This window comes from Salvelinus alpinus, chromosome 18 (assembly GCF_045679555.1).
Source record: "Salvelinus alpinus chromosome 18, SLU_Salpinus.1, whole genome shotgun sequence".
In the NCBI taxonomy this organism is placed as follows: Eukaryota; Metazoa; Chordata; class Actinopteri; order Salmoniformes; family Salmonidae; genus Salvelinus; species Salvelinus alpinus.
Window position 1 is genome coordinate 15757188 of NC_092103.1, and position 12994 is coordinate 15770181.

At 44.2% G+C, this 12994-nt stretch overlaps 1 protein-coding gene across 11 annotated transcripts in view; it reads left to right on the forward strand.

Annotated features, from left to right (window-relative positions):
- Positions 1-12847, forward strand: part of LOC139544509 (lysine-specific demethylase 2B-like) — a 59226-nt gene extending 46379 nt beyond the window's left edge. For 6 of the 11 annotated variants that reach the window (XM_071351666.1, XM_071351669.1, XM_071351668.1 and 3 more), the window contains 9 exons: positions 2416-2652; positions 2804-2947; positions 3188-3274; positions 3436-3783; positions 4074-5140; positions 5383-5546; positions 6220-6381; positions 6654-6872; positions 10509-12847. In XM_071351666.1, coding sequence (XP_071207767.1) covers positions 2416-2652; positions 2804-2947; positions 3188-3274; positions 3436-3783; positions 4074-5140; positions 5383-5546; positions 6220-6381; positions 6654-6872; positions 10509-10690 — 2610 coding nt within the window. In that variant the 3' untranslated portion in view covers positions 10691-12847. The remainder of the gene's footprint in view (positions 1-2415; positions 2653-2803; positions 2948-3187; positions 3275-3435; positions 3784-4073; positions 5141-5382; positions 5547-6219; positions 6382-6653; positions 6873-10508) is intronic. The other 5 variants (XM_071351670.1, XM_071351676.1, XM_071351671.1 and 2 more) reach the window with 3 other exon arrangements.
- Positions 12848-12994: the final 147 nt, after the last annotated feature.

A 12994-nucleotide genomic window follows, 5' to 3' on the forward strand; every position in this document is an offset into this window, starting at 1 on the left:
ATGGTCACTCTGACAGACCTCCAGAGTTCCTCTGTGGAGATGGGAGAACCTTCCAGAAGGGCAACCATCTCTGCAGCACTCCACCAATCAGGCCAGACGGAAGCCACTCAGAAGTAAAAGGCACATGACTAAAGGACTCTGACCATGAGAAACAAGATTCTCTGGTCTGATGAAACCAAGAGTGAACTCTTTGGCCTGAATTCCAAGCGATGCGTCTGGAGGAAACCCTGGCACCATCCCTACAGTGAAGCATGGTAGTAGCAGCATCATGTTGTGGGGATGTTTTCAGTGGCAGAGACTGGGAGACTAGTCAGGATTGAGGGAAAGACTAATGAAGCAAAGTACAGCGAGATCCTTGATGAAAACCTGCTCCAGAGCGCTCAGGACCTCAGACTGGGCGAAGGTTCATCTTCCAACAGGACAACGACCCTAAACAAACAGCCAAGACAACGCAGGAGTGGCTTCGGGACAAGTCTCTGAATGTCCTTGAGTGGCCCAGCCAGAACCCGATCGAACATCTCTGGAGAGACCTGAAAATAGCAGTGATGCTACCCATCCAACCTGACAGAGCTTGAGAGGATCTGCAGAGAAGATTGGGAGAAAGTCTGCAAATACAGGTGTGCCAAGCTTGTACTGTAGCGGCATACCCAAGAAGACTCGAGGCTGTAATTGCTGCCAAAGGTGCTTCCATAAGGTACTGAGTAAAGGGTCTGCATACTTACGTAAATGTGATACTTCAGTTTTTTTAATGTTGAATACATTAGCAAAAAAAAAATCAACAATTTTTGCTTTGGCATTATGGGGTATTGTATGTAGCTTGATGAGAAGAAAAAAAACTATTGAATCAATTTTAGAATAAGGCTGTTATGTAACACAATGTGGAAAGAGTCTAACGGTCTATATACTTTCAGAATGCACTGTATGTAAAGACCAGATTCAATTTGACAATAGTCTGATGGGTGAAACACATGTATTCTTCTGTGGGTTGCTGTGGAAACAAGTGCCTGTTGGATACTTGCCATTTGAATTCACATGAACATAATTTCCTCTTGTGTACAGCCCTCTTAAAGTGGGTATTGGTCATGCCATAACCATACATCAGTATGTGCCATTTGGTACAGTACAAGTACAGTATGTCCCTGTGATCTATAATATGAGTAAAGGGTGGTTATGATTGCAGCATATTTTTGATGTAGGAACAACCTCCAGTAGGCTGCCTATATAGATGTGATCACAAGTACCCTCAGTAGCTAATATCTCCTGGCCAGGCATAGCCTGTGTGTTCTTGTTTGCGTACAGTATATCTATATATACATCTTTATAACGTGTGTGTGTGTGTGTGTGTGGGCATGTTTATGAGCAGCATGTACAGTATTGTCTCAGTGTTGGCTCAGCCAGTAATAACAGGAGAACATAAACTCAATAATGGAAAGTGCTTCACATCAAAGCAGTCCCCCTCCTCATCTCTCACTGCCTTCAATTGAATTTAAACCTATGCCCTCTCCCTGTTATATAACACTTTGTTAAAGTGGTCCATGTTTTGGCATACCGTTTTTTAACGTAATTTTACCAGGTAAGTTGACTGAGAACACGTTATCATTTAAAGAAACAACCTGGGAAATAGTTACAGGGGACAGGAGGGGTGAAAGAGCCAATTGGAAGCTGGGGATGATTAGTTGATCGTGATGGTATGAGGGCCAGATTTGAAATTTAGCCAGGACACCGGGATTAACACCTACTCTTACAATAAGTGTCATGGGATCTTTAGTGACCACAGAGTCAGGACACCCGATTAACCTCCCATCTGAAAGACTGCAACCTACACAGGGCAATGTACCCAATCACTGCCCTGCGGCATTGGTCATTTACATATATATATTTTTTTTTACCTACTGGCCTTCCAACACCACTTCCTGCAGCATCTGGTCTCCCATCCAGGGACCGACCAGGACCAACCCTGCTTAGCTTCAGAGGCAAGCCAGCAGTGAGATGCAGGGTGTTATGCTGCTGGCAAAATGTTGCTAGGTGAACAGAAACGCATTCAAACCAAGCTTTTAAGATGTTTGAGTGCAGATGATTTGAGTTCGAAAAATGTCATGTTCTCACTTGAGTGCGGTCGGATGATGGCTTCTTCCCTGGTCCTGTGTTTTCCATAGAAAGTGGAACTAGCTAGTTAGACCAGACAACTGAGTACAACCGGTCATAATAAAGGCTCTGCTGCTTATGACTCAGCACATAATTGGTCAACCGCTAGCATTGATTAGATGAGTCAATTCACCTGGTTTCCCTAATCAGCTGCCAATTCAGGGGTCAATATTACAGACACTGCAGTACACCGTAGACCTGATCCATCTGTCTCTGTACCTTTTTAGTGTTGGGCTATAAAGACACCTCTCCCTCTACTTCTACTTTCAGCAGCAGCGGCCTCCCAACAGACCCAAACCCAAAATGGCGGCCTCGTCTCCTGCGGCGGCGGTCAAGCTGTCGGCTAGCCGGAGCACGTCTGGCGCCCGGAGGAGGAGGACGCGTTGTCGGAAGTGCGAGGCGTGCCTGAGGACAGAGTGTGGAGAATGCCACTTCTGTAAAGACATGAAGAAGTTTGGAGGGCCAGGTCGCATGAAACAGTCCTGCATCATGAGGCAGTGTATAGCGGTAGGTCTCCGACTAATCTTAACTACAGTAAGTCTGTTTGGCTTTTTATTGTGGTATGTTTTAAATGGTCAAACTAAAACTATCCTGCAAGGGCCATTATGTGTGTGGATGTTTTAGAGTGAGTTTCTAATATGATGTTTGTGGTCTCCAGCCTGTCCTGCCCCACACAGCGGTGTGTCTGGTGTGTGGAGAGGCAGGGAAGGAGGACACAGTGGAGGAAGAGGAGGACAAGTTTAACCGCATGCTCATGGAGTGCTCCATCTGCAATGAGATAGTCCATCCTCTCTGCCTCAAGGTAAACGGCTCAATACAGTGTGTGGATGCTGTCACTGAGCCTCTCATATCTCTCTGTACGTGATCGATCGATTCAGTGTGAGCACTTACGTTACTGCAGTGTATTTGTTTATGGTTGCCCTTCATCCTATAGAGGACTTCTATGCTGCAAATGATAAATGATAGCTTTACTTCTTACTGTCTCACTTTTACTTGTGCTTCCTATCACCTTCACCCACTCAGTACTTGTGCTCTTGTTCAGGTGAAAGATTCCGGTGGAGTTGTAAATGACGAGTTGCCAAACTGCTGGGAGTGTCCAAAATGCAACCATTCAGGGAAGACAGGGAAAGTAAGCATCTATGTGGGTGTGGAACCGGAATGTTCGGATTATCTAGCCTCTGCTCTGTTCAAGACATCACATGTATTGTAAAAATACTTTAGAATTTAAAAGTGTCCGGAAACAAATAGGCAAAAGATATAAAGTAGTCTTCTCTTGTTTCTCACCTTTTGGCCGTCAAGCAAAAAAGAGGACCAGGGTTCAAGTACGCGTCCAACCTTCCCGGGTCGCTGCTGAAGGACTCACGATTGAACCGTGACATCAAGGAAGAGCCCGACCCGCCCAGTCTGCCAACATCACCCACTGGGACCACGGCAACCGTGACCACAGTGAAGAGGAAGGCGGAGCGTGATGACACCCCCAAAACGAAAGCAGAGGAATCTCCTCCTCTGAAGAAACGTTCTCCCATGATGTCTCTGGGCGGGCTGCCCCGACCAAGGCCTGAGGACAACCCTCTGAGGAAGAAGAGGATGCTGTTCGACATCAAAGATGAGGACGAGCCTCCTGTTGTCAAGAAAAAGGTAATTTATCCAACAGACTGATCAGCCTGATCATGGATAATTACGTTTATAATGAAGTATCTGTACTGAGCATTCCTCTTGATTTGAGAAAAATTGACAAGTTTATTTAGTCAAGATTCAATTGCCAAACAGTAACCCTTGTCATTTGAGAATGGTAAACCCCTTACTTGTGAAGCACTACTTGGAGAAAAATGTAGAAGATTATATGTATAAGGCCACTTCAAACTGTAAAGTGGATTGTAAGAAATGAATGTTAGAGTAACTGATCTGCTCCCTATGTTCCTTTACAGAAGAAGCCCCCAAAACCTGATGACCTTTTGATCCCCAAGCTGTTAAAGACCATTAAGCAAGAGCAAGTAGATGAGGACGAAGAACACAAAGACCATGAAGATGAAGAGGAGGACAGATGCACAGGGGACAGGGTTGCAACTAAAGGGAAAAGAGAAGAGGAGGAAGAGGATGGAGATGAGGAGAAAGATGGTGGTGTAGAGGACAGTAAAGACGGTACAGTAAAGACTATGCTGAGTCCACTGCTACGGACGTCTACGGCCAGAGAGAGTGACCAGTCCTGCTCCAGCTCTCCCCGGGCAGGGCCCAGCAGTGAAGGGTGCGATGCCCCAGAGAAGACACCTGGCCAGCTGAAGGCACGCAAGCGCCGCCGCCTCCCCAACAAAGAGCTGAGCAAGGAGCTGAGCAAAGAGCTCAATCTGGAGATTCAGAAGACCGAGGACTGCCTGGCCAATCAGAACCGCAGACCACTGAAGAGGGAGGACAGCCCAGCCAATAACAGCCGTCGACCCTTGAAAACTGAGGACTCCTCGACCAATCCGAACCGCAGACCACTAAGAATAGAGGACTCTCCTGCCAATCATAACCGCAGGCCAATTAAGACTGAGGATGGCCTATCCAATCACAACCGCCGGCCATTGAAGATCGAGGACAGGTTAGTCAATCGGAATCACAGGCCAATGAAGACAGAGCCTGAGAGCGACGGGGAGGAGCCTAAGCCCAAGCGGCCACTCAACAACTGCACCAGTGACCTCGGAGACTGGCTCCACCCCAGGGGGCGGGAATTAAATGGGACGGCCCGCCAGCTCTCGCCCCTGGGGTGGAGCCGCAGCCCTCCAATCACACCCATTTGCCCACGCCCCCCTCCCTGCCGCTCACCGCCCAAGTGTGTCCAGATGGAGCGTCACGTGATCCGGCCGCCTCCCATCAGCCCCCCGCCAGACAGACTGCCCCTGGAAGACGGACAGACCCACATGATGCACAGGGAGGTGTGGATGGCCGTGTTCGGGCACCTCGCACACAGAGACCTTTGTGTCTGCATGCGCGTCTGCAAAACCTGGAACAGATGGTGAGTTTTCAGATGTGCTGTGGCTATCGGACAGCAAGGGGTCTGATACCAAGTTAAACCAGTCAGTCTTGTGAAATAGTGGGCTGTGCTTCTCATAATGGACCTTGTTCATTGGAACTACAGTATGAACGCTAAGCTGTAAGGCTCTCTAGCCTAGAGCTCTCACCTCAGTGTAGTCGTTCCACAGCTGTAGCTATGGTGGCTGTGTGATCGTGTGCTAACCTACGCCCCTGCCTCCCCAGGTGCTGTGATAAGAGGCTGTGGACGCGGATCGATCTGAACCGCTGTAAGTCCATCACTCCCCTCATGCTGAGTGGCATCATCCGCAGACAGCCTGTGGCTCTGGACCTCAGCTGGACCAACATCTCCAAGAAGCAGCTCAGCTGGCTCATCAACAGGCTGCCAGGTAAACACCAGCCAGGAGTGTTGTAACTGAGGCAATGTGTAAATCCCTCTGTGCCTTTATAACAGAATGGTCTGAACTATGTATGTATGTATGTATGTATGTATGTATGTATGTATGTATGTATGCAGTGAGCTGTTACACTGTATCTCTGTCCATGGTTCTGGGTACACACTGCAAACCTGATGTCACCACTACAGTCTATTACAGTGCTTCTCTGTACTGAGGGCATTGACGGGAACATATTTAATGTGACTAGTTGTGATGGGTTTATGTTTGGCGATACTGCAATGCCGTCTTTGTTTCCATGGTTGGGCGAGCTGCTCCGGCATGTCTGACGCTTGTATCCCCAGGGTTTCCTTAAGTGTTTCAGCCCATTTGCTTTGTTTCTTATTAATTTATGCGGCAACTATAATTACATTTGCATAGTGATTGTTTTTATTTCCTTGTTTTTGAAGCCTCAGGTTAACGAACTGTTGGAGACTAATATGATTCCTTAATGGAAAATCACAATTAGTCCCCCCCCCCTCCCCCTCAACGATTGAAAATAGCAGCAGAGAATGTTACACGTTAGTTGGGACTGGCCTAGTTGGCATTTTGACAGTGCTAGGGTGTTAGCAAGAGAGAGTGATGTTGAGTTTTGACCCCTGTTAACCCCTGACTGTTGTCCCTGCAGGTCTGCGGATGCTGCTGCTCTCAGGCTGCTCCTGGGTGGCTGTGTCTGCCCTCTGCACTGCCAGCTGCCCGCTGCTGAGGACCCTAGATGTCCAGTGGGTAGAGGGGCTCAAAGATGCCCAGATGAGGGACCTGCTCTCACCCCCCACAGACAACAGACCAGGTATATTCCCACTATCCTCCAGTATGTTAGAATGACCGTCTGGACACGTGGCGGGAAGTTTTGAACAGCATGTCCATGTGTTTTGCGATCCAGTCAGGCTGCTGCAGCCCATCCATGTCAGGTCTTGCTGTGCTCTCTGGTGCCCCCTTGTGGCTGTCTTTACAGTCCACACAGCTGGAAACACTTGGACCTGATTGTGCTCTGAGTAAGGAAGCTTAAAAACAACTTGACACATTCTATCTCTCCGTCTCTTTCTGTCTCTCCCTCTCTAGGTCAGCTGGACAACAGGAGTAAGCTGCGGAATGTGGTGGACCTGCGTCTGGCCGGGCTGGACATCACAGACACCTCCCTGCGCCTCCTCATCCGCTACACGCCCCAGCTGACCAGACTGGACTTGAGCTACTGCAACCACGTCACTGACCAGTCGGTCAACATCCTGACCGCTGCTGGGACCACCACCAGAGACTCGCTCACTGACATCAACCTCTCCGGTAGGAGGATACAAGGCCGTGTCACAATGGCTACTATCACTACAGACAATGACCATGTCAGAATGTCCCTACAGCCTACTGTTTACTGAAAGTATTTACTACTAACAGTAACTGTACTAGTCACTAGTTAGAACATATTGGTTAGAATCCAGACACAGCCATTGACTGTTCGTTGCAAAGTTCATTCGTTGCTTCATGGCATAGGTCATGGCATGTTCCCTTCTGAGAGGAATGCACCCCCCCATAAAGACATGTAATGAGCCCATGGATGCCAATCTAAATATAGGGCTGGGCGATATGGCCTAAAAATCATGTCTTGATTCTTTTTCTAACTTATGGGTGGTTCACGATATATCTTTCTAGAATTTCTGGAACGTTTTCTATCAATACGCTTTGTTGCACAATTAACAGACAATACACCTAATTTCAAACAGTCAGGAATAATCAAATGAATTCAGGGCTTGTTAAGTTAAACCTAGGCTAAATAGAAGCCTTCCACAACCATAAGACCCACTAATAATGGAATTATTTTATTAAAATAGTTTAACCTACTTTTGTGGTGTTGCAATAATCACTGATCTGGCTTTCAAGTCTGTTAATGACAATGCCCTTTTTGTTACAAAATTACCCAGAACCATGCGTAATGCAAATTCACTAATGATGACGAACTTCTTGAGTCGGACATTATAGAAAATGAACACAGGTCTCATAAACGATATCTCAAACACAAGCCCACGTGCTAGTGAGGAGCCAGCTAATATTCATATTTCAACTCTAGCCAACTTGGATCTATTTGCTTGCTAAAAAGGCAGAACAGTTGAACTGTTATGAACACACCCTCCTGTCCGTCTCCAACTGTGTGAACAACATAGCGATTCTGTTGGACCAAACCTCAAATTCAAATAGCTAGATTAAACCGATTGTTGTCCGAGAGGAAGAAGCTCTTTTGTCATGAGTGGCAAGGGGAGGGACTTGGGGTTTGTGTGCGAGTAGAAATGTGCACGGAGCACAGAAGGTGCGAAGGACACGAGACAGGACAAAGACAGGACAAGGACAAAAACAGAACGCTCAAAAACAAAAAACGTCATTCTTGTGATAGACATTTGGAACACCGCGCAAAAACATACATTCAAATGAATTCTTTAGATTGCGCAGCCCTATATAAATAGCTTTAGTTGTGCCTATTTGTGATGCGCCAATGGGGCGGAGTAAAACTAGGGCTCACAGTCCCCCCAGAGTGAAGCTCCACTACAAACACCATAACTGAAACCCCCCCCCCCCATGTTTCTCCACTCTGAGTAGTGCCCTTAAAGGTTGGATCAATGAGAGACAGACATTCCCATTATGAGGCAGTCAGGGGGAACCGTGTGGTAGTCAGACTAATGAGGTCTCTGGCACCACTGATGTCTTATCCACTGTCAGTCACTCACCCATTGACAGCACTTGAAATTAGAGGTCGACCGATTATGATTTTTCAAAGCCAATACCGATTATTGGAGGACCAAAAAAAGTCGATACCGATTAATCGTCCGATTTAAAAAAAAATATATATATATATAAAAAAAAATATGTATTTGTAATAATGACAATTACAACAATACTGAATGAACACTTTAACTTAATATAATACATCAATAAAATCAATATAGCCTCAAATAAATAATGAAACATGTTCAATTTGGTTTAAATAATGCAAAAACAAAGTGTTGGAGAAGAAAGTAAAAGTGCAATATGTGCCATGTAAGAAAGCTAACGTTTAAGTTCCTTGCTCAGAACATGAGATCATATGAAGGCTGGTGGTTCCTTTTAACATGAGTCTTCAATATTCCCAGGTAAGAAGTTTTAGGTTGTAGTTATTTTAGGAATTATAGGACTATTTCTCTCTATACCATTTATATTTCATTAACCTTTGACTATTGGATGTTCTTATAGGCACTTTAGTATTGCCAGTGTAACAGTATAGCTTCCGTCCCTTTCCTCGCTCCTACCTGGGCTCGAACCAGGAACACATCGACAACAGCCACCCTCGAAGCAGCGTTACCCATGCAGAGCAAGGGGAACAACTACTCCAAGTCTGAGCGAGTGACGTTTGAAACGCTATTAGCGCGCACCCCGCTAACTAGCTAGCCATTTCACATCGGTTACACCAGCCTAATCTCGGGAGTTGATAGGCTTGAAGTCATAAAACAGCGCAATGCTTGAAGCATTGCGAAGAGCTGCTGGCAAAACGCACGAAAGTGCTGTTTGAAATGAATGCTTACGAGCCTGCTGGTGCCTACCATCGCTCAGTCAGACTGCTCTATCAAATTATAGACTTAATTATAACATAACACACAGAAATACGAGCCTTAGGTCATTAATATGGTCGAATCCGGAAACTATCATCTCGAAAACAAAACGTTTATTCTTTCAGTGAAATACGGAACCGTTCCGTATTTTATCTAACAGGTGGCATCCATAAGTCAAAATATTCCTGTTACATTGCACAACCTTCAATGTTATAATTACGTAAAATTCTGGCAAATTAGTTCGCAATGAGCCAGGCGGCCCAAACTGTTGCATTTACCCTGACTCTGCGTGCAATGAACGCAAGAGAAGTGACACAATTTCACCTGGTTAATATTGCCTGCTAACCTGGATTTCTTTTAGTTAAATATGCAGGTTTAAAAATATATACTTCTGTGTATTGATTTTAAGAAAGGCATTGATGTTTATGGTTAGGTACAGTCGTGCAACGATTGTGCTTTTTTCGCAAATGCGCTTTTGTTAAATCATCCCCCGTTTGGCGAAGTTGGCTGTCTTTGTTAGAAAGAAATAGTCTTCACACAGTTCGCAACGAGCCAGGCGGCCCAAACTATTGCATATACCCTGACTCTGTTGCAAGAGAAGTGACACAATTTTCCTAGTTAAAAGAAATTCATGTTAGCAGGCAATATTAACTAAATATGCAGGTTTAAAAATATATATTTCTGTATTGATTTTAAGAAAGGCATTGATGTTTATGGTTAGGTACACGTTGGGGCAACGACAGTCCTTTTTCGCGAATGTGCACCGCATCGATTATATGCAACGCAGGACACGCTAGATAAACTAGTAATATCATCAACCATGTGTAGTTAACTAGTGATTATAATTGATTGATTGTTTTTTATAAGATAAGTTTAATGCTAGCTAGCAACTTACCTTGGCTTCTTACTGCATTCGCGTAACAAGCACGCTCCTCGTGGAGTGCAAAGTAAGGCAGGTGGTTAGAGCGTTGGACTAGTTAACCGTAAGGTTGCAAGATTGAATCCCTGAGCTGACAAGGTAAAAATCTCTTGTTCTGCCCCTGAACAAGGCAGTTAACCCACCGTTCCTAGGACGTCATTGAAAATAAGAATGTGTTCTTAACTGACTTGCCTAGTTAAATAAAGGTGTAATTGTTATTGTTATGAAAACTTGAAATCGGCCCTAATTAATCGGCCATTCCAATTAATCGGTCGACCTCTATGGTGAGATTTTGGTTAGAATCTTATATCCTAGGAAAAAAATGACCGGTAGGTATATAGGAGGAGCCTATCTGTCTGTATACGTACTGAAGATACTGAATGGTCTCCTATTACATCAACCTATCTTCCTCCTCCCTCCCCTCTGCAGTGTGCAACAGAGTCACGGACCAGTCGCTGACCTACTTCAAGCGCTGTGGAAGCATCTGTCATATTGACTTGCGCTACTGCAAGCAGGTGACCAAGGAGGGCTGTGAGCGGTTCATTGCTGAGATGTCAGTGAGTGTACAGTTTGGACTTGTAGAGGAGAAACTACTGCAGAAACTCTGTTAGTGGTTGAGAGAGACTGCGCTGTATGCACTCGCTAGTTAGGACACTCGTTAGAATAAGGAACCGTCAAGGGTGGCGTTATCGCCATGGAGAAAGTGTTGTATTTGACATAGGACATTTTACAAGTGACTGTGGCTCTGATACTCATTGAATGCCTCTTGTGCTGCTGAAACAATAATGTTTTCCAAAACAGGATTTTCAACATGTAAGGCCACCTGGCATTACTGGACATTTGACAAAGTTTTCCCCCCCGTTTTGTCTCTGCCAAGATATTGAAGTTATTTTTTTATTTCTGCAAATGAACAGGCAGTGTATGTTCACAATGGTTAAGTTTTACTTCTTTTGTTTAGTATGTACTGTTGTTGCAGTGCACAGTTTATGCATTACACATCAATATTTTTGTATCAGAAAGTGTTTCGTACTTTTATGTGCAGTGTTGAATGCACTGATTTACAGTATTCAATCTGTCTCTGTTTTTATTATTTAGACTGTAGATTTATGCCAAGAGCAGTAGCTTGTTTTCTGTGCGGCTGTTTTATATTTAATTTATTTAAGTGCTGATGTTCAGTTTTATGCGTGTAATTGTCTGTACAGTACAGATACGTTCTCCTTTTCATGTTTTACTCAACTTAAATTTGTAAATATCTAGAAAATAATCTATTTGTACTGTTTGACAAATAAATATTACTGTCCTTTCCAAGGTTTATCAAGTCCGTATGAGTAGGCACCAGTGACTGTTTGCAAGAGGAAGCATCATAAGGCTGATTCAAAGTCTACTACTGCATACCAAGAATCTGTCCGTTTCCATATACTAGGCCGGTGTGACATTATCATGGTCTGTGTTGTTTTTTTTTACAAGGGATTCTCACACCTATGGATGCCATTTTTAAGGAGACACTTGCTTTTGAATGAAACCAATACAGTATGTACACTGAGTGTACAAAACATTAGGAACACACTCAGAACAGCCTCAGTTTGTCAGGCCATGGACTCTACAAGCTGTCGTAAGCGTTTCACAGGGATGTTGGTCTATGTTTTCTCTCCAATGCAGTTGTGTGAAGTTGGCTGGATGTTCTTTGGCTGGTGGACCATTCTTGATACACACTGGAAACTGTTGTGTGAAAAACCCAGCGCCGTTGCAGTTCTTGACACTCAAACCGGTGCGCCTGGCACCTACTACCATACCCCGTTCAAAGTATAGGTGGCTGGCGGCACTTTAATTGGGGAGGGCGGGGCTCATAGTAATGGCTGGAACGGAATAAATGGAATGGTATCAAACATGATTCCCATGTGTTTGATACCCATTCCATTGACTCCTTTCCAGCCATTATTATGAGCCGTCCTTCCCGCCCAAGCCTCCTGTGGTTCAAAGGCACTAAATCTTTTGTCTTGCCCATTCACCCTCTCAATGGCATACACACAATCCATGTGTCGATTGTTTCAAGGCTTAAAAATCCTTCTTTAACCTGTCTCCTCCCTTCATCTACACTAATTGAAGTGGATTTAATAAGTGACATCAATAAGGGATAGCTTTCACCTGTATTCACCTGGTCAGTCTGTCTTGGAAAGAGCAGGTGTTACTAGTATTTTGTACACTCAGTGTATATGATCTAATAATACGAACTGGGGTACAGTACGGTCAGTGTCTGACAGGTAACTAACTACTTTATATTATACCTTAATTACACTGGTCGTAAGTAGTGGCTTTTTTTGTGTATGCAGGCTATTATTAGACTATATACACTGAGTGTATAACAAAAGGGTATGTACAGGAAATGACAAAAGTATGACTACTAGGGGCTCCTAATCTATGTTTTGATAAATCTCCTTTTTGTATGTGGACATGCCTAACTACCAATCACCATGTCTTCCCTGTGTGGTTGGGAAATGTATTAGTATATAATTGGTTCAACTGTATATACTGTAAATCTTACGCTTAGAGAAACTAGTTTGTGAATTGAGTTGAGTTATTAAAAACTCATCCTAAATACTGAGCTCTCTATTTTTGGTCACTTTTTCCCCACAATCGTCTTAATTTATGTTCATAACCAGTCTGTGCAATATGTAAACAAAAAATGTGTGAAATATGTTTAAAATGTCATACATTGGAATATCTATGAATGTTTTTTAGGTTCTGAAATAAATACCTTAAACATCAAATTTAGAGTAGTATGCCATTCTGTCAACATTGCATTCATTAAACCGGGAATAAACAATTAATTGACGGTAACCAGTCGGATACAGCAAGAAGTGTGTTCAAAAAATTACGGGATCTTTGCTTATTATTTTATGGTATAAATCTTGTAA